The sequence below is a fragment of the Manis pentadactyla genome, chromosome 3 (genome assembly GCF_030020395.1).
Source record: "Manis pentadactyla isolate mManPen7 chromosome 3, mManPen7.hap1, whole genome shotgun sequence".
Lineage (NCBI taxonomy): Eukaryota > Metazoa > Chordata > Mammalia > Pholidota > Manidae > Manis > Manis pentadactyla.
Window position 1 is genome coordinate 211,919,721 of NC_080021.1, and position 22,953 is coordinate 211,942,673.

The 22,953-nt window shown below is 37.7% G+C and overlaps 1 protein-coding gene across 4 annotated transcripts in view; it reads right to left on the bottom strand.

The window, feature by feature from the left end:
• SCAI (suppressor of cancer cell invasion) overlaps positions 1-22,953 on the bottom strand; it is a 138,177-nt gene that overhangs the window by 10,087 nt on the left and 105,137 nt on the right. For 2 of the 4 annotated variants that reach the window (XM_057499024.1, XM_036913958.2), the window contains 3 exons: positions 18,131-18,203; positions 14,874-15,047; positions 14,574-14,674 (listed from right to left, as the gene is read on the bottom strand). In XM_057499024.1, coding sequence (XP_057355007.1) covers positions 14,574-14,674; positions 14,874-15,047; positions 18,131-18,203 — 348 coding nt within the window. Of the gene's footprint in view, positions 1-14,573; positions 14,675-14,873; positions 15,048-17,290; positions 17,435-18,130; positions 18,204-22,953 lie in introns of those variants that run through there. The other 2 variants (XR_008996634.1, XR_005030579.2) reach the window with 2 other exon arrangements.

The following is a 22,953-nucleotide window of genomic DNA, read 5'->3' on the forward strand; positions in this document are numbered from 1 at the left end:
ACAGTAAGAACTATTGGTGTTCAACTGCAAACTCAACAACTCTCTCAGTTCACAAAGGGCCTGGTCCTGGCAGAACATATCCTGGAATGGAGAACATTGGTTGTAACATAGAATGAATGACGGAGAACCCAGAAGAATCATGCCTTAGAATTAGGCCAAGATAAGTCTACATTTTAAAGATAATGCTACTTTAAAGTCACCCCTTAAAAACTTAAAATCAAGGCATGAAAAGATCAAAGAGATTTGCAAGTAATTTAAGTCCTGCCAGAACAAAGTCCAACACTCTAAAGAATGACAATAAAATCCAGAATTAAAATCATAAAATTCATAATGGCCACAACAGAAAATTACTAGACATACAAAAAATTAGAAATATGAATTCCTAAACATTAGGAAAAAAATGAAAACAAACCTATAAATAATAAAGAACATAGTACTAGCAGATAAAGACTTTAACTATCACATGCACATTCAAGAGCACAAAGGAAAACATAATGAGAACAGAAATGGAAAATATTAAAAGAACCAAATGGAACTTTGAGAAATAAGAAAAATATAATCCCTGAAATGAAAAACGAACTGGACAGGATTAACAGCATGTTAGGCTCTACAGAAGAAAACATCAGTGAATTTGAAGACACAAACAACAGAAACTGAAACTCAGAAAAAAGACTTAAAAAAAAAAAAGAGCACATCAGTTACCTATAGGATAACATTAGGTTGCCTAACATATATGTAACTGATGTCCCAGGAAGAGAGAAGGGAGGAAGAAAAAATATTTGAAGAAAAATGGTCAAAAGTATTCTGAAAAATTTTAAAACTATAACCTATAGATCCAAGATGCTCAATGAGCCTCCTGAGCAGGAAGAACAACAAGGAAAACCATATTAAGATACATCATTGACAAATTATGGGAAATCAATATAAAAGGAAAAACATTAAAAACTGCCAGAGGAAATTGAAAAAACACACTATGCACTGCAAAAATTAATAGAACAAGTATTCAGAAAATCTGTAAGGATATAAAGTACTGAACATTACAAACCAATGTGATCTAACAGACATTTATAGACACCTTCACCCAACAACAGTAGCATATACATTCATTTCAAATGTCCATAGAACACTGACCATAATAGACCACATTACGGACACAGCAAGTCTCAATGTGAGTCTTAAGGGACTTAAACTATACAAGGTATATTATCTGACCACAAAGAAATTAAGTAAGATAAAAGATACCTGAAAAATTTCCAGATACTTGATATTAAACAATGTATTTATAAATAACCTGAGGTTCAAAAAAAAAAAAAAACCAGTGAAATAAAGACTGTCAGATAAGTAAATAATGAGAGAATTAATTACCACCAGATTTATAGTATAAGAAATGATAAAGGAAATTCTGTACTAAGAAAAAATTATACCAGATGGGAAATTAAATCTACAGAAAGAAATAGAATGCCAGCAACGATAAGTACATAAGATTTTTCTTCCTCACTTAAAAAAAATTTTTAAAGATAACTGAATGTTTAATGTTACAATTATGATGAAGTATTGTAAGGATCTATCAAATGTAAAAGTCATATATATAATGATAATAATAAAGATTATGGGAGGGAGAAAATGCAAGTATACTGTTGTAAGATAATGATATTAAATGTGAAATGGTATTTAAAAAGTAAAACTAGAGGTAACAGCGTAAATCAATAGAGTTGAAATAAAATTCTAAAAACAAAACCTTAATTCAAATGAAGATGAAAGCAAGCAAGAAAAAAGGTACAAATCATAGCCAGAACAAATAGAAAACAAATCATAGTATATCTAAATTAAAATATATTAAAAATTACATTTCATATAAATGTAATTTAAAACTAAAAATGTCAAATAGAAGGTAGACATGTCAAGCTAGATAAAAAGTAGGACCTAACTAATGCTATTGAAGAGAAATCCACTTTGAATATAACGACAGACAGAGGTTGAAAGTAAAAGGATGAAAACAGAATTGCCATTTAAACACAAACCAGAAGAAAACAGGTATGCCCATATTAATATCGATCAAACTAGACTGCAGGTCAAGGAATACTACTATGCATAAAGATAGACATTTAATAATGATGAATGGGTAATTTCAACAAGAGGATACAATAAACTTAAATATGCATGAATTCAATAAGAACTTCAAAATACACATTAAAAAAAACAACTGAAATGAGAAACTAACCAATTCACAATTACAATCACAGGTTTAGATACTCCTCTGTCAGGAACAGATCAAGCAGACAGAAAATCAGTAAGGATACAGACTTGAAGAATACTGTTTGAAATAGTTCAACATCAAATTGAACAAACTGACATTTATACGTCACTTCATCTAATAATAACAAAATACACTTTCTTTTCAAGTGCAGATAGAGTATTCACCAAAATCATTCATATGCTTGGTCATACAACAAGTCTGAATAAATTTAAAATTATTGAAATCATAAACTAAAGTGGTGCTTAAAAGGTTTAAGTATTTGTATTATTTTAGACCTAAGCTTAAAAATACAGAAATTTAGAAAGAGCACATTAAAATTAAAGTGATTAAAGAGATGAAAAACAACAAAGTATGAATGGAAATAAATTTTAAAAAGACAAACAGTAGTAAAAAAAAATCAATGAAAGCAAAAGCTGTTTATTTGGAAAGATCATAAGGTTAACAGACCTTTATCTAGACTGAAAAAGAAAAAAAAAGGAAACATTACTAATATGAGGCATGAAAGATCACTAGAGAGGGATTAAAAGGTTAATAGAATATTATGAACAACTTTTTTGGCAATAAATTAGATAAAGACTTGCAAGACACAAATGGTCAAAACTAAGAAGAGAAAACATGAATAGACTCTGAAATTGAATTCATAATTTAAAACCTTCCAAAAGAGAAAACTCCAGGTCCAGTTGGCTTCATTGATGAATTCTACCAACCTTTCAAGGAAAAAATAAAACTAATCCTAAAGAAACTCTTTTTAAGAAATAGAAAAAGAAAAGAATGAAACACATTCATTTCAACTCAAATTATGAAGTCAGCAAATACTCTGATAACAAAACCACATGAAGACTTCACAAGAAAATTTAAATTCCATAATCATTCATAAAAACAGATGCAAAAATCCAGAATGAAACATTAGCAAATTGAATCCAGCTATACAAAAGGATAATACAGGACCACAAAATGTTTAATCCTAACATACATAGTTGACTTAGAAAAACAATTTATGAGAAAAACAATCAATGCTATTCACCATGTTAACAGAATGAATATATGTCAGATCAACACATGCAGGAAAAAAAATTGACAATCTTTCTGACAAAAACTTATTTCTGATTAAAAACTCTCAGCAAATTAGAAGGGAGCTCAGTCAACCTCAAAAAGGGTATCTATGAAAAACCAACAATTAACATCACAATTTACGGTAAAAGACTAAATATTTTCCCCCTGAGACCAGGAATAAGGCAAGTATATCCATTCTCACTACATATACTCAATATTTTACTGGACAACTAGCCTAGAAATAAAGCACACAAAAACAATAAAAGGTATACAGAATTTTAGACTTCAAAAGTCACTACTAGGAGGAGGGGGCGGAAGATGGCGGCGTGAGTAGAGCAGCGGAAATCTCCTCCCAAAACAACATATATCTATGAAAATATAACAAAGACAACCCTTCCTAGAATAAAGACCAGAGGACACAGGACTATATCCAGACCACATCCACACCTGAGAGAACCCAGCGCCTCGCGAAGGGGGTAAGATACAAGCCCCGGCCCCGCGGGAGCCGAGCGCCCCTCCCCCCAGCTCTCGGCGGGAGAAGAGCAGGCAGAGCGGGAGGGAGACGGAGCCCAGGACTGCCGAACACCCAGCCCCAGCCATCCGGACCAGAGTGCAGGGCCCTCGATACTGGGAAAACAGGGCAGCAAGAACAGTGAGCGGGCACTGGAGGCTGGGCGTCAGAGGACATAAGAAAAGCACGCGACCATTTTTTTTTTTTTTTTTTTTGCTTTTTTGCTGCTTTGTTTTGGCGAGCGCTTTTTGGAAGTCTTAAAGGGACAGGGACCCCAATATTAGGGAAACAGGGCAGAAAGACCGGTGAGCAGAGGCCTGAGGCTGGCACCGGAGAATAAAGAAAAACGAACGACCACCTTTTTTTTTTTAATTAAAAAAATTTTTTTTTTTTTTTTAATTAAAAAAATTTTTTTTTCTTGTTTTTTTTTGTGGTCGTTGTTTTGTTTTGGCGGGTGCTTTTTGGAAGTCTTAAAGGGGCAGGGCGGGCCACTTAATCCAGAGGTAGGGAATCCGGGATCTCTGGGCACCCTAACCCCTGGGCTGCAGGGAGCAGGGAGGCCTCTTACGGAGATAAATAGCCTCCCAGCAGCTCCTGCTCCAACGCGACTCCACCATTTTGGAGTAGCTGCCCGAGCCAGGCCACGCCCACAGCAACAGCGGAGATTAACTCCATAGCAGCCGGGCAGGAAGCAGAAACCCTGTCTGCGCGCAGCTGCGCAGCACAAGCCACTAGAGGCCGCTGTTCTCCCAGGAGAGGAGGGCCACAAACCAACAAGAAAGGAAGTCCTTCCAGCCGTCACTCGTCCCAGTTCTGCAGACTATTCCTATCACCATGAAAAGGCAAAGCTACAGGCAGACAAAGATCACAGAGACAACACCAGAGAAGGAGACAGACCTAACCAGTCTTCCTGACAAAGAATTCAAAATAAGAATCATAAACATGCTGACAGAGATGCAGAGAAACACGCAAGAAAAATGGGATGAAGTCCGGAAAGAGATCACAGATGCCAGAAAGGAGATCGCAGAAATGAAACAAACTCTGGAAGGGTTTATAAGCAGAATGGATAGAATGCAAGAGGCCATTGATGGAATTGAAATCAGAGAACAGGAACGCATAGAAGCTGACATAGAGAGAGACAAAAGGATCTCCAGGAATGAAACAATATTAAGAGAACTGTGTGACCAATCTAAAAGGAGCAATATCCGTATTATAGGGGTCCCAGAAGAAGAAGAGAGAGGCAAAGAGATGGAAAGTATCTTAGAAGAAATAATTGCTGAAAACTTCCCCACACTGGGGGAGGAAGTAATCAAACAGACCACGGAAATACACAGAACCCCCAACAGAAAGGATCCAAGAAGGGCAACACCAAGACACATAATAATTAAAATGGCAAAGATCAAGGACAAGGAAAGAGTGTTAAAGGCAGCTAGAGAGAAAAAGGTCACCTATAAAGGGAAACCCATCAGGCTAACGTCAGATTTCTCAACAGAAACCCTACAGGCCAGAAGAGAATGGCATGATATATTTAATACAATGAAACAGAAGAGCCTTGAACCAAGGATACTGTATCCAGCACGACTATCATTCAAATATGACGGTGGGATTAAACAATTCCCAGACAAACAAAAGCTGAGGGAATTTGCTTTCCACAAACCACCTCTACAGAACATCTTACAGGGACTGCTCTAGATGGGAGCACTCCTAGAAAGAGCACAGCACAAAACACCCAACATATGAAGAATCGAGGAGGAGGAACAAGAAGGGAGAGAAGAAAAGAATCTCCAGACAGTGTATATAACAGCTCAATAAGCGAGCTAAGTTAGGCAGTAAGATACTAAAGAGGCTAACCTTGAACCTTTGGTAACCACGAATTTAAAGCCTGCAATGGCAATAAGTACATATCTTTCAATAGTCACCCTAAATGTTAATGGGTTGAATGCACCAATCAAAAGACACAGAGTAACAGAATGGATAAAAAAGCAAGACCCATCTATATGCTGCTTACAAGAAACTCACCTCAAACCCAAAGACATGTACAGACTAAAAGTCAAGGGATGGAAAAACATATTTCAAGCAAACAACAGTGAGAAGAAAGCAGGGGTTGCAGTACTAATATCAGACAAAATAGACTTCAAAACAAAGAAAGTAACAAGAGATAAAGAAGGACACTACATAATGATAAAGGGCTCAGTCAAACAAGAGGATATAACCATTCTAAATATATATGCACCCAACACAGGAGCACCAGCATATGTGAAACAAATACTAACAGAACTAAAGGGGGATATAGACTGCAATGCATTCATTCTAGGAGACTTCAACACACCACTCACCCCAAAGGATAGATCCACTGGGCAGAAAATAAGTAAGGACACGGAAGCACTGAACAACACACTAGAACAGATGGACCTAATAGACATCTATAGAACTCTACATCCAAAAGCAGCGGGATATACATTCTTCTCAAGTGCACATGGAACATTCTCCAGAATAGACCACATACTAGGCCACAAAAAGAGCCTCAGAAAATTCCAAAAGATTGAAATCCTACCAACCAACTTTTCAGACCACAAAGGCATAAAACTAGAAATAAACTGTACAAAGAAAGCAAAGAGGCTCACGAACACATGGAGACTTAACAACACGCTCCTAAATAATCAATGGATCAATGACCAAATCAAAATGGAGATCCAGCAATATATGGAAACAAATGACAACAACAACACTAAGCCCCAACTTCTGTGGGACACAGCAAAAGCAGTCTTAAGAGGAAAGTATATAGCAATCCAAGCATATTTAAAAAAGGAAGAGCAATCCCAAATGAATGGTCTAATGTCACAATTATCGAAATTGGAAAAAGAAGAACAGACGAGGCCTAAGGTCAGCAGAAGGAGGGACATAATAAAGATCAGAGAAGAAATAAATAAAATTGAGAAGAATAAAACAATAGCAAAAATCAATGAAACCAAGAGCTGGTTCTTCGAGAAAATAAACAAAATAGATAAGCCTCTAGCCAGACTTATTAAGAAGAAAAGAGAGTCAACACAAATCAACAGTATCAGAAACGAGAAAGGAAAAATCACGACGGACCCCACGGAAATACAAAGAATTATTGGAGAATACTATGAAAACCTATATGCTAACAAGCTGGGAAACCTAGGAGAAATGGACAACTTCCTAGAAAAATATAACCTTCCAAGATTGACCCAGGAAGAAACAGAAAATCTAAACAGACCAATTACCAGCAACGAAATTGAAGAGGTAATCAAAAAACTACCAAAGAACAAAACCCCCGGGCCAGATGGATTTACCTCGGAATTTTATCAGACATACAGGGAAGACATAATACCCATTCTCCTTAAAGTTTTCCAAAAAATAGAGGAGGAGGGGATACTCCCAAACTCATTCTATGAAGCTAACATCACCCTAATACCAAAACCAGGCAAAGACCCCACCAAAAAAGAAAACTACAGACCAATATCCCTGATGAACGTAGATGCAAAAATACTCAACAAAATATTAGCAAACCGAATTCAAAAATACATCAAAAGGATCATACACCATGACCAAGTGGGATTCATTCCAGGGATGCAAGGATGGTACAACATTCGAAAGTCCATCAACATCATCCACCACATCAACAAAAAGAAAGACAAAAACCACATGATCATCTCCATAGATGCTGAAAAAGCATTTGACAAAGTTCAACATCCATTCATGTTAAAAACTCTCAGCAAAATGGGAATAGAGGGCAAGTACCTCAACATAATAAAGGCCATCTATGATAAACCCACAGCCAACATTATATTGAACAGCGAGAAGCTGAAAGCATTTCCTCTGAGATCGGGAACTAGACAGGGATGCCCACTCTCTCCACTGTTATTTAACATAGTACTGGAGGTCCTAGCCATGGCAATCAGACAAAATAAAGAAATACAAGGAATCCAGATTGGTAAAGAAGAAGTTAAACTGTCACTATTTGCAGATGACATGATACTGTACATAAAAAACCCTAAAGACTCCACCCCAAAACTACTAGAACTGATATCGGAATACAGCAAAGTTGCAGGATACAAAATCAACACACAGAAATCTGTGGCTTTCCTATATACTAACAATGAACCAACAGAGAGAGAAATCAGGAAAACAACTCCATTCACAATTGCATCAAAAAAAATAAAATACCTAGGAATAAACCTAACCAAAGAAGTGAAAGACTTATACTCTGAAAACTACAAGTCACTCTTAAGAGAAATTAGAGGGGACACTAACAGATGGAAACTCATCCCATGCTCGTGGCTAGGAAGAATTAATATCGTTAAAATGGCCATCCTGCCCAAAGCAATATACAGATTTGATGCAATCCCTATGAAACTACCAGCAACATTCTTCAATGAACTGGAACAAATAATTCAAAAATTCATATGGAAACACCAAAGACCCCGAATAGCCAAAGCAATCCTGAGAAAGAAGAATAAAGTAGGGGGGATCTCACTCCCCAACTTCAAGCTCTACTACAAAGCCATAGTAATCAAGACAATTTGGTACTGGCACAAGAGCAGAGCCACAGACCAATGGAACAGACTAGAGAATCCAGACATTAACCCAGACATATATGGTCAATTAATATTTGATAAAGGAGCCATGGACATACAATGGCGAAATGACAGTCTCTTCAACAGGTGGTGCTGGCAAAACTGGACAGCTACATGTAGGAGAATGAAACTGGACCATTGTCTAACCCCATATACAAAAGTAAACTCAAAATGGATCAAAGACCTGAATGTAAGCCATGAAACCATTAAACTCTTGGAAGAAAACATAGGCAAAAACCTCTTAGACATAAACATGAGTGACCTCTTCTTGAACATATCTCCCCGGGCAAGGAAAACAACAGCAAAAATGAGTAAGTGGGACTATATTAAGCTGAAAAGCTTCTGTACAGCAAAAGACACCATCAATAGAACAAGAAGGATCCCTACAGTATGGGAGAATATATTTGAAAATGACACATCCGATAAAGGCTTGACGTCCAGAATATATAAGGAGCTCTCACGCCTCAACAAACAAAAAACAAATAACCCAATTAAAAAATGGGCAGAGGAACTGAACAGACAGTTCTCCAAAAAAGAAATACAGATGGCCAACAGACACATGAAAAGATGCTCCACATCGCTAATTATCAGAGAAATGCAAATTAAAACTACAATGAGGTATCACCTCACACCAGTAAGGATGGCTGCCATCCAAAAGACAAACAACAACAAATGTTGGCGAGGCTGTGGAGAAAGGGGAACCCTCCTACACTGCTGGTGGGAATGTAAGTTAGTTCAACCATTGTGGAAAGCAGTATGGAGGTACATCAAAATGCTCAAAACAGACTTACCATTTGACCCAGGAATTCCACTCCTAGGAATTTACCCTAAGAATGCAGCAATCAAGTTTGAGAAAGACAGATGCACCCCTATGTTTATTGCAGCACTATTTACAATAGCCAAGAATTGGAAGCAACCTAAATGTCCATCAATAGATGAATGGATAAAGAAGATGTGGTACATATACACAATGGAATACTACTCAGCTATAAGAAAAGGGCAAATCCAATCATTTGCAGCAACATGGATGGAGCTGGAGGGTATTATGCTCAGTGAAACAAGCCAAGCGGAGAAAGAGAAATACCAAATGATTTCACTTATCTGTGGAATATAAGAACAAAGGAAAAACTGAAGGAACAAAACAGCAGCAGAATCACAGAACTCAAGAATGGACTAACAGGTACCAAAGGGAAAGGGACTGGGGAGGATGGGTGGGTAGGGAGGGATAAGGGGGGGAGAAGTAGGGGGGTATTAAGATTAACATGCATGGGGGGGTAGGAGAAAAGGGAGGGCTGTACAACACAGAGAAGGCAAGTAGTGATTCTACAACATTTTGCTATGCTGATGGACAGTGACTGTAAAGGGGTTTATAGGGGAGACCTGGTATAGGGGAGAGCCTAGTAAACATAATATTCGTCATGTAAGTGTAGATTAGTGATAGCAAAAAAAAAAAAAAAAAAAAAAAGGGCAGTTCCTGTGTGGTAACCTCCAACGAGTTCTACACAAGGGTATAAAGGGCATATAAAAGTGTAGGCAAAGGGTCTGTTTGTGTTTATACAGAGGATCAAAGCCTAATTGGGCTACCCCGAAAATGAACTAAGATACGATATGAAAAAGAACTTCCAACATCTGCACCCTCTGGAAGACTCATGCCAGAAGATGATCATCAAAAAACCCCAACAAAGATCCACGCACTGCTACAGCTGTAGATGCACTCATCCCACCAGTTCCTGGACCTGCCATGGGAATGAGGAAGGAGATATCTAAGCTGGCCTGTGCATACAGTAAAACAACAAAATTGGACTGGATCTATACTGTTGGAACTCAACCAAGAATTTGGAGAAGTGCAAATTGTAGCGCTCCAAAGTCTTACAACTACAAACTATTTATTGTTAAAAGAACATATGGCATGTGAACAGTCCCCAGGAATGGGTTGTTTTAATTTGACTTCTCTCAGACTGTTCAAGTTCATTTGGACAATATCCACCATATCATAGATAAGTTTTCACAAATGCCTAAGGTGCCTAACTGGTTTTCTTGGTTTCACTGGAGATGGCTGGTAATTACAGGTATGCTTTGGTTACGTAACTGTACTCCTATTATGTTAATGTGTGTGTGCAATTTAAGTAGTAGCTTAAAACCTATACATGCTGAAGTTACTCTACAAGAAGATATATCAAAGAAATAATCAATCTTCCCATGTTTTCTTCCGCCTGCTACTTCTATAGCTTTTCTTCTTCCTTCCTAATTACAACCCTTAAATAGAATTCGTGCCTCATATCAAATTTACCGAGTATCATAATTCTTCCAAGTGGTAAAGATACCTCAAGACAAATGCTGGGCATAGAAGCCACAGGGCATAAATATGCAAAGAAGTAAAAAGCTAACCTTTTCAAACAATAAGGCTTCTCTCTCACTTACCAACTTCACATTTCCCTGTATGGCCCCGGAAGATGACTGGTTAGCCAGAGACGGGTAAGATTCCTCAAGGGAGGAACAACCTAAGACAGGCACAGTCGCAGGGGGGCCATCAGGTGAGAAATTGGGGATCAACAGAGGTGAGGCTTAGAACCTCACCCCCCCGTTCTGAGAGAAATCTTCTGCATACGTGGATGTTTTATTGCCCTGGTCTAGCTTGGATTAACACATAGTCTACAGGCACACACCTGATCATCTACATGTGCTCTCTTACAACACTAAACTATGTTTTCTACCTTTATCTTGTATCTACCTACCACTTCAGCATTTTATTAAAAATAATAATAATAAAGAGAGAAATGTGGTATCCACATATAAATCAAGTATAAAAACCAAATGAGTATTCATATTTGAACTGACTGTTTATAGTTCATAATACATGAGCAAAACCGAAAGTTTCTGTGATGACTGCCCTTGTACTGTTCACTATGTAACTTATTCATTATGTAAGAATTTGTTCTACATGTAAAAACTTGTTTGTTATGCCTCAGAAGATTGGAGACTGACAAAAATTAGGCTTGGGGTGGAATAATGATTGTGCATTGAGCATTGACTCCCCTATACAGAATTTTATTGTCGTTAACAACCATTTGATCAATAAATATGAGAGATGCCCTCACAAAAAAAAAAAAAAAAAAAAAAAAAAAAAAGGACAGACTTCCAATGGTAAAATAAATTAGTAACCGGGATGTAATGTAGAGCATAAGGAATATAGTCAAGATATTGTAACAGCCTGGTAGGGTGATAGCTGGAACCTAGAATTATGTATATAAATGTTCTACCACTGTGTTGTACACTTGAAACTCATGTAATGTAATACTGTGTGTCAACTACCCTTCAATAAAAAATAATTATTAAAAAAAAAAAAAAAAAAAAAAAAAAGTCACTACTAGGAAAACAAAAAGGCAAGACACAGAATGTGATAAAATACAAGTAATAAGTACATGAAAGATGTCCAATATCATTACTCATCAGTGAAATCCAAATTGAAACTACAATGAGAGGCCACTATAAATCCACCATAAATCCATCAGGTTGGTTAAAGTTTAAAAGACTGACAAAACCAAATATTGACAAGGATGTAGAGAAACTTCCACACAATGTTGCTGGAAACATTAAATGGTACAACCACTTTGAGAAAGTCTGGCAGTTTCTTATAAAGCTAAACACATACCTACCGTATGACCAAGAAAAATCAAAACATAATGTTTGTGTAGAGACATGTACAAGAATGTTCAGAGGTTGCTTTATTTATAATTGCCAAAATTAAAAACTGTCAAGGTAGCCATCAAAAGGAAAAAGACTAAATAAACTGTGGTACACTCAGACAATGGAATACTACTCAGTAATTAATAGGAACGAGCTACTTATACATAACAGGAATGGATCTCAAGAATGTTTGGTCAAAGGTTTACACCAAAGAGTCCATACTATAATTCAAGTTCATTTAGAGGTGAAACTAACCTATAGGGCAAACAATAATGAATAGTGTTACCTTTGGAGTAATGGGCAGTGGACTGATAGGAAAGGGGTGTGGAGAGAATTTTCTGGAATGGTGCTGTTATAAGTTGATCAGGGTTTGAGTTATATAAATATATGTATTTGTCAAAATGCACCTAATGGCATATAATAGTTTTGGGCATTTCACGGCATATAAACTTTACATTTAAAAAGTAAATTTTATGTACACACATAAAATAACATTTTTTATGCATCATGAAGTGTTGAGGGGTAAAGTCTACTGATGGCCACAATTTACTTTAAAATGCAACTAAAAATGAAATGAATTGTTGAATGGAAAAGAAGATGGACAAATGGACAAATAGGTGAGAAAGTAAATATACCAAAATGTTAACTGTGGCATCTAGCTGTGTGTATATGGGTATTCACTGTATAAGTCTTTCACATTTTAAAGTTATAATAATAAAATGGATAAACATAGCATATTTTAAAACTAAAAGTTGCAAAAGACTTTAAAAACTGTTCTCATATATTCGAAAAATAACCAAATGTTACAGAAGCAAAAAATATGTCTAAAATGACCCCGGAATCCCACTCCTTAGAATTTACCTGAAGAATACAACTTCTCAGATTCAAAAAGACATATGCACCCCTATGTTTATCGCAGCACTTTTTACAATAGCCAAGAAATGGAAGCAACCTAAGTGTCCATCAGCAGATGAACGGATAAAGAAGAGGTGGTACATATACACAATGGAATACTATTCAGCCATAAGAAGAAAACAAATCCTACCATTTGCAACAACATGGATGGAGCTGGAAGACATTATGCTCAGTGAAATAAGCCAGGTGGAGAAAGACAAATGCCAAATGATTTCCCTCATTTGTGGAGTATAACAATGAAGCAAAACTGAAGGAACAAAAGGGCAGCAGACTCAGAGACTCCAAGAATGAACTAGTGGTTACCAAAGGGGAGGGGTGTGGGAGGGCGGGTGGGGAGGGAGGGAGAAGGGGATTGAGGGATATTATGTTTAGTATACATGGTGTGGGGGATCATGGGGAGAACAGTGTAGCACAGAGAAGGCACATAGTGGATCTGTTGCATCTTACAACACTGATGGACAATGACTGCATTGGGGTATGGGTGGGGACTTGATAATATGGGTAAACATAGAAACCACATTGTTTTTTCATGTGAAACCTTCATTAGAGTATATATCAATCAAACCTTAATAAAACATTTTAAAAAATGGCTAAAATTTTTAAGACCTCAATGAACACCATTAAGTAGTTACATGAATATATGGAGAGAAACAAACCACTTAAGAGCAAAATGGACAAAAGACTTGAACACATTCTACATAAAGAACACAGAATAACACATATGAGAACTTGCTCAACCTCAGCAGCAATCCTGGAAATGAAAATTAAAACCACAATAAGCTACTACTTTACATCCAGAAGATTCACATGAAAGCGTATGAACACAGTATCGGCAAGGATCAGAGCAACAGCAACTCCTACGCACCGCTAGTGAGTGTAAACTGACACCCAGTAAAACTGAATGTGCCTGAATCGCCTGACCTTGCATTCCATTATTAGGTGTATTCCCCAGAGAAAACCTTACACCACATGTGCACTAGGGAACTGATAGATTTTACAGTAGCATCATTTATAATATAATAAAAAGCTAGAAACAACCATAATGTCCATTATCAGTAGAATGGGTGAGTAGTTTGTGATACACATATATACGTTAGTTTTGGACCCTATAGAGCAGTGAAAACAAATGAGTGAAAGCTACAGTTATCAACTTGGCTCAACCTCAGGATCAGAATAGTGACTGAAAAAAAGCAAGTTGTAGAAGATATACAATATGGCTCCATCAACATTTTGTGTAAGAATACAAATACATGTGGCAAAAGTATAAAGAAAGTGAATGATAATTATAAAATTCAGGATTACAGTTTCATATGAGAGAGAGAAAATCAGGGAGGACCCACAGAGGGGTCTCAAAGCTAATGAAAACATCCTACTTCTTAAACTGGGGGGCAAATAATCAGATGTTATACTGTTTATCTTTGTACCTTACATATTAATTTGTGAATATCATTTTGAATCAATTCAAACTTTATTTAGTACAGGTAAAATGTATTACATAACTCTTAAATACCCAAAATGGTAAAATTGGTCTTAAATAATATTCTTTGCCTACCCGAAAAATCTTGTGCATCCTCATGGTGGCTGAACAAAAGATAAATCTTGTGAGAAGCAAACGAAGAAATTCATCCCCAAAAAACTGGAGAAATGCCTGATCTGCAAGAGGAGAAAGGTGACAGTAAAAGGAAGCTTAAATGGAAAATACATTTCAGAGGGGAAGAAGTTCAGGAAAACCTTCTCAACTTTCCTGCCTTTAACAAATACCTTCAAAAATTCAAACAATTTATATAATTTTAAACAATTTAAAACCATTATAGTATGTTCTGTTAAGTGTGCAGTTAGATTAGTAGGGTACCTATTGAACGTGAATGGGTGAGTAGCTGGGCAATATCGCGGTTGATTTTTCGAAGATATTCTTGACATTTTTCCCACAGGCCTCTACGCATGCTTGACAATCCAGAGACAAATAGGAAGGCCATTAGAGGATTGTTCAAAAAGAGAGTGAAGAGGCTACCTCGTTGAGATTGATCTGCAATAACAAACACGTTATGTATATGGAAAACAGTTTTGCAAAGATAAGGAGATGCATTTCAGCAACATTTTAATATTCTGATAATGTACAGAATAAAAGCTATGTCATTAAATCATAACTCAACAAAGTAGATTCTGCACGGAACTACAAAAACATACCACAAGTACATTGCACTCTGCTGAACAAACTTAACAAAGAGCCTGGTAAACTTGGGAGAAATGGAAAATTAACAAATTCCTTTGCCCTTTGCCCTCCAACCAGTACATTTCAACCAAATATGGCAAGTGCTAGACCATGGGCAGTCATGATAGAATTCTCTGATGACTACTAGAAATGCCAATCCTTTTCATTCTCCTTTGTTAGTTGCTCTTCTTAAATATAAATATTTCCTTTGGTCCTACACATTGTAGATCTCATCTGCAACCATAATTTCAATTATCATTTAAATGCCTACTGATTCCAATTCTCTGTCTGCAGCCTAGGTGGAGCTCTTTAGTCTAGAACTGTGATAGCTACTGGACTCTTAAAATGCAACTGGCCCAAACTTAGATACACTGTGAAATGTAAAATATAAATGGGATTTCAAAGCTTCAGGACAAAATAATATAGTGTTAACCTTAATTTCACCTGTTCTTTTTACTTTTTAAGAATGTGGTTCCTAGAAAAGTTATAATTATGTATGTGACTTCCCTTGTATTTCTACCGGACAGTTACTCTAAACTACTCTATTCAATCTAGCTCCCAAAGGTAACCTCAAACTCAACATATCTGAAACTGAAAGCAAATTCTCTCCCTTTTTGTTCTCTTACAAATCTACTTCTTATCCAGCATCACATCACCACTTCCACCAGCACCTCAGCCAGAACCTGTACATCCACCCCTGCCTCCTGCGTCCTTTACTGCCTCACACCCAGTCTACCACACATCCTGGAGGTTCTCTGGGCTTAGATTCTTTTGAAGCAGCTAAGCAGCCAATGCCCTCACTCTGGCCACCACCAGCTGCCTATTTCCATCAGCGCTCCTCTCCAATTCATTCTTCACAAGGTTAACCGAATGCTCTTTTCATGCTACTCTGTTTAACATCTTTTGGTGGCACCCATTGTCTTCCATTTAAATCTACTAACAAATCTTAAGTGGTTTTTCATAAGTCAGTCCCACAAACTCTTCCTGTTAACTAGAAGGGGCCACTTTAATTTCTCTAAATGTTCCATAAACTGTCTCATCTCAGAGCTCTTATCTCAGGGCTCACATGCTATCTCTCTCTGCTAGGACACTCTTGTTCAACCATTTCTCATCCCCACTGAATTCTACATATCCTTCAACTCCACTTCAGACATCTTCTCATGTATTTTCTTCACCCTCCAGGGTTGGTTAGGAGTTCCTCTTACATGTTGCATGTGCCACCTATGAAACACTAATAGCACCTACAGTAATTGCCTGTTATTTGTCTGTATCACCTACTAGACTTCTGGCTCTGTGAGAAACATGACTGCATCTGTCTGGTCAGTGTTATCTCCAGTGCCTAGCATGGTACTTGATAAATAAATGTTGAAAAAATGTTCACTGAATGAGTAAATTAATTATTGGTTAAAGAGAGAACTGTAGACTTTAGATACCAGTGGTGCAGGAATTGACATTACCATGTACTCAAGCATCTGTCAGTTTTGTGTCCAAAAAGGGCACATTTAAGGGATTAAAGGTCTAAGCTGTATAGCACAAAAAACAGGATACTAGACTAAAAAATGTTAAGGATATAAATTACAACTAAGCATATTAATAATGATAGTTAGCTATGTGCCCAGAATTATTTAATGAGGTAGGTACTATGATTATCTCCATTTGATAGGAAAAGAAACAGGCACAGAATGGCTAAATAATTTTGTAAGATCACACAGGAAGTAAGTGGCTAAATTGGTATTCAAATTCAGTTTGCTTCCAAAGTCTTTTACCCTCTACACAAAAAGCATTTCAGACCAAATAACCTTGGTATTAACCCATTAGACCATGCAATTTTAAACAAAGCTGCATCTTGATAAAACAAACTGATAGCAAAAAGTACTCTTGAGTAATTGGAAGGGGGGGTTACATTTCTCTAGGAATGATAACTGGTTAACAAAGTCCTCAAAGCAGGAGAATTTTACCGTTGTTTGAAGGTAAGTTCTATTCCTTAGTAATTTGCCTTTTATGTACATGAACTTTATATTTCTACATGTTTTTCCTTGCTAAACAGCAGAACTTACCTTAAAACAACGGTGAAAAGTCTCCAGCTTCTCTCAGGCTTTCAAATGCTGACCATCACTTCCTGTGTCAAACTATGTCAGCAGACAGGACTTCTGGCTGGGGAGTAGCAGTAAAATGCCACCTCCCACAGAGAGACGTCAGCACTATTCACAGTTAGGGAGATAGTGAAACAGTGACAAGAACTGCTAAAACACGTTCAGGTTCGTTCAGCATTTTACGCAGCTTCCTGACTAGAGTTAAAATTAAACTACGTGTGGCTTGCTAAGGACCAATTACTAGAGACTATGTCTTTCACTTCTCAGACATCTGAGAAACAACCAGAATATTGACATGCCTCTCTGGCATACTGAGAAGAGGTTCTTTATTTTAAAAAATACAACAAGGTAAAAATGTGAATAAAAGAAACCCTTTTAGTGGGGTCAGTTAGGTTACCCTAACTCTTAGGCATAGGCTGAGAAGTTTTCTAGACCAGAAATCTCATGGTCTTAAAAGATGCCTGAAATATGTAGCCAGAGATACGGGAATCATACTACATGGAAAATGACAAGTGCACCAAAACAAACACCTGCGAAACAAATTTTAAAATTCACAAGTCATGAGTCCCGAAGAGCAAGGGACCAAGACCACCCTTTTCTCAAGGATGATTTATCATTACTTTTAAAATTATCTCAAGGCCTAATGGTAGCACATTAAAGAAATCTGGTTCTTGGTAAGACTTCTGGGTTTATTTCATATTGACACCTGCCACATTAAACATTATAAAACATGTGACCATGATTCAAAATGTAGGCAGTGTTTATTTATAACCTATGGGTATAACAGGTAATGACAGAACATACCTTGTAAAGCTTTTGGATATGCTGTAGGAGAAAGCAAGCAGACTAGTGGCTGTCCAAATAAGTTTGTGAAATTCTGGAATATATAAGAATTTAAAACTTTAATTAAAGATTTGACCAAGGTTAGTTACTTGGCAATTTTCCAAAGCACATCACTAAGTGTACAGATTGGGCCCTATTACACTCATAAGCAGATGCAGAAACTTAAGTAAGAGCTGAAGAAACCGCCATTCGTGTATGACTACCATGCATACATAATAGGACCTCTCAAAATAATGAAGTTCTCTAAGTAAACTATTGACTTTTTAAAATAAAGGAATATACATGGCTGCCATGTTACACAGAGAGGCCACTTGGCTGTCTACCAAGAAACCACCCTATCAGGCAGCATACTCTTTCCATGATTAAGGATATCCTTTCCCTTAAAGGCAGACCTATGTTGGAAGTAAAATCATAAACTGGTAAAACAAGAAGAAAGAGAAACCTCCTAGGAGTAAACTTAGTAAGAAGTGAAAAAAAAAAGAAAAAAAAAAACTAAAAACACTCCTGCAAGATAAAAATGAAGACTTGAACAAATGGAAAGACATACTATGTTCTTAAAGAAGAACCCATTCTAAAGATTTCATTACACTGATTTATTCAAACCAACCTCAATAAAAATGACTACAGATTTCTTCCTGCAATGAAAATAATAATTTTCCTTTGTGCTATTTTTGACTTGAAATGGTGTCCTTATCATAATAATTCCTTTCATTTACTGAGTGCTAGCCACTTTCCAGAGCTGTCCTAGTCTCCTCAGATCCTAACCTATAATGCTGACTCTGGTAAGATCAGTATTGCCAACCTGTCTTACAGAGATGGAAAAAGAGGCTAGTCAAGACCAAGGACATGCTCAAGGTCATACCAGTGTCTCGTGGCCTAACTGCTATAGAATGAATTAGACAGCTCTGATCTTTTGCATTGCTCTGGAATTATGTACCTGATTCTAAAAGCTTAAAACTATTTATTGGTAAACCCAAAAGGATTAGAGCCCTTTTTGTGGGAAAAAGGAGATTCTTTGATCACTTTCCTCTACTTTATACCCTGTGACTGGGATTTTCAGATTCCCTATGACCATTAGATTTTTTTCTCCCAGAAAATCTACTTAACTGAGACTTTAAAACATCTTACAGCTTTAAAACAGACATTGTATCCTTTTTAAAGATCTCTTCTTCAACAAATACTCACTGAACCTGTGGACTGAACACTGTTCTAGTTGCTAGGGATGCAACAGTAAACCTAACAGATTTAAAAAAAATTTTAATCCTATCTTTCTGGTGCTGATAGCAGTGGAGGCGACAGGTAGAGATCCACAGTAAACTGAATAAAAAATTTATTTAATTTCATAGAGGTAACAAGTGCTACATATGGAAAGACAGCATACAGGATGGTTATCAGTACAGAATTTATACTCAGACTGTGTTTAAATACCAACTCAGTCACCTACGAGTTGTGTGTGTGACATTGGGCAAATTAGTTAACTTTTTTGTGTGTGTCTTGGTGAATGGAATTACCATTTTTCTGAAGTTGCTTCCCTTGGAAATACACTCGAGAGGACAATACAGTTAAATAATGTGAACTGTAATAGTCTACTGATTTCTTTTTCATATATATTTTTTTGAGATGGCATCTCTCATATTTATTGATCAAATGGTTGTTAACAGTTAACAACAATAAAATTCTGTACAGGGGACTCGATGCACAATCATTAATCCACCCCAAGCCTAATTCTCATCAGTCTCCAATCTTCTGAAGCACAACGAACAAGTTCTTACATAGTGAATAAGTTTTTACATGGTGAACAGTACAAGGGCAGTCATCACAGAGACTTTCGGTTTTGATCACGCATTATGAACTATAAACAATCAGGTCAAATATGAATATTCGTTTGATTTTTATACTTGATTTATATGTGAATCCCACATTTCTCCCTTCTTCTTCTTCTTCTTCTTCTTCTTCTTATTCTTATTATTATTTTTAATAAAATGCTGAAGTGGTAGGTAGATGCAAGATAAAGGTAGAAAACATAGTTTAGTGCTGTAAGAAAGCAAATGTAGATGATCAGGTGTGTGCCTATAGGCTAAGTATTAATCCAAGCTAGTGTGTCTTGGTTTTCTAATCAGTAAAATGGGGACAGTAAAAGTAACACACAGGGTGTGAGAGGATTAAATATGTTAACCTCTGTAAAGTGCTTAGAACAGTATGGCACTATATGGAAGCTAACTGTTATGATTATTAAGAAAAATAAAGTAACAAAGGTGGATAAAGAGGGCTGGGGAGGCATTTAATTTTAAATTGGGCTAGTAGGGAAGACCCTACTCTGAAACTTCAGTTGATCAAATACCTGAAGAACAATGTGGGTATGTTTGGAGGAGGATTCATGGCAGGAGGAAGAAAACACAAAGATCCTAAGCAGAAGACTGCCAGGGTGTTTAGGGGCAAGGTCAATGCGGCCGAAGAGAACTGAGTGATAAGGAGACTGGAAAGAGATCTGAGATCTGATCCGAAAGGCACTGGAGGGAGGGAGGGGGTGCGCCAGGCCAGACAACATAAAGCCTTCCTCTGTGATGAGGAGGCTTCAGAGACTTTGAGTAGAGAAGTGACACGATCTGACTTTCAGGCACACTCTGTGGGGGAGCTAGGGCAGGATGAGGATGACTAGTGAGGAAGCTGCTGCCATAATCCCAGGAGAGACGAGGGGTGTGGACCAGAGGCAGTGGAGGTGGGGAGATTCTGGACACTTAGTCACAGCCAGGACGACTTCCTGAGACGGACACAGGGTGTGAGAGAAAGAGGAGTCAAGTAGGAAACCAAGGATTTGGGCCCAGGTAACTTTAAAAACATGATAGTCATGAACTGATAGGGGAAAGCTGGGGGTGGAAGAGGGCTAGGAATTCTGTCATGGGCATATTAAGTTTGCAGTCACTATTAGAATTACCAACTAGAGAGGTGCGGTGGGTAGCCTATATTCAAGACTGGAGTAGCCGAGAGGTCTGGGCTAGAGACGTAAATTTGGAACTTACCAGCATAGAGATGAGTCCACAGAGTGGACGCATGGGGGTCCACTGACATTGGAAAGGAAGAGGAACAAGGATGGAAGCCAGGGCACTCCAATGAAAGAGGTCAGGGAGCAGAGAGCTGAGGAAAACACCAGCAGACGGACTGAGAAAAAAGACCGACTCCAGAGCTCTTTTGCTCTATGGCAATCGGGTAACTTGAATTCAGGTTTTATAGGCCTTATCCAGAGACGTGGACAGAAGTCAAAGCTCAGGGTCTGCTTAACATGTAAGTCTAATAGCAAACAGGCCCTGTTAAATTGAGACCCTAAAGGTGTAAGGATGAACTCAAACCAGACTTCTCACCTGCTTTCCCTCATGACCACTCCTCAGGGGACTTCAAAGAAAACTGGTGCAGAGCAGAGACAAACAAAACTAACCAAACAGTCCCCGAGGGTTTAACTATAAGCCAGCCCTCTAGCATGTTTGCAGCCCAAATTCACACCACTTAAGTAATCCCCAAACCACAGTCTAAAATGGAAGTGCCTCCAGGTATCTAGCAGAAGCAAATGCAGACCCTCTCTGAATGAATGTACTTGCTGTAAGGCTGGAGGTACCGGAGGGAAGAAAGCGAGGACAGTGCAAGCTGAACAAAGACAGCACCAAATAGCTCTGTCCCATATAAGGAAAGAACGGACAGCTCTTCCTGGATTCCAGTCCCTTCACGTGCTGACAAACCCCGGATGCACACCTCCTCCATCCGGAAGGAGGAGACCTCTGGCTGTCCATCACCTGACCGTGAGCCAATAAAAATTCCCCACATACCCCTGGTGCGGCCCACTTCCCCCCTCCCTTCCCTGTGCTTATAAAAACTCCCCGCCTGTCTGGTTGGGCGCGCTTTCTCCGGCCTGTGTCTGTGCAGATTGGTGTACCTCGCCTGGGATTGCGCTCAAATAAACTGCCTGGCCTTTTGTTGCCTCTCGTCGCCTGCTCATTTCGGTTAGAATTTATCTTACTCTACACTTGCATTCTAGAGCTCAGTGCATTTCCGCAAATAATTTTGAGGATAAGAAGAAACTAGTCAAAGATAATCAAGCAGGCAAGGAAACAAAAACAACAAAGGGTGTCTACAAGCAGCAAAAGCAGAACTGTCAGACAGTAAATAATAAAATAAGTATGCTCATCAAGCTTAAAGAAATGTGGAAAAAAATTGAAAATAGAGAATTATAAAGGGCAAAGGATTATTTGAAAAAGAACCAAGTAGAACCTCTAGAAATGAAAAACACTACAACAATTATAAAACTCAATAAACGGGTTTAATAGTAAGTCAGTCCTAGCTGAAGAAAGAATTTGTGAACTGAAGGAAAGATCAGAAGAAATTATCCAAACCTCAACCACAGAAACAAAAAGATGGAAAAATACAGAAGAGAGATCAAGAGCTGTGGAAGACATCATGACAACGGTGCATGTATATATATAATCAGACTCACAAAAGGAAGTGACAGAAAAGCTGGGGTATGGCCAACATGTGAAGAGACAATGGCTGTAAATTTTCCAACAGTAATGAAAATGTCCAACTTATAAATTCAAGAAGTTCAACAAATCCCACTAAGTTAAATATAAAGAAACAAGACCTAGGTATATCACACTATAATTGCAGAAGGCCAAAACCAAAGAGATGGTCTTTCAAAGTAGCAAGAAAAGGAATGGATGAGGCTGACTGGCAGAGAGCTCTTACATAATCTTGTTATGAAGGTGGATGCCTTAATAGGCTGCAGCAATCTGCAGCTA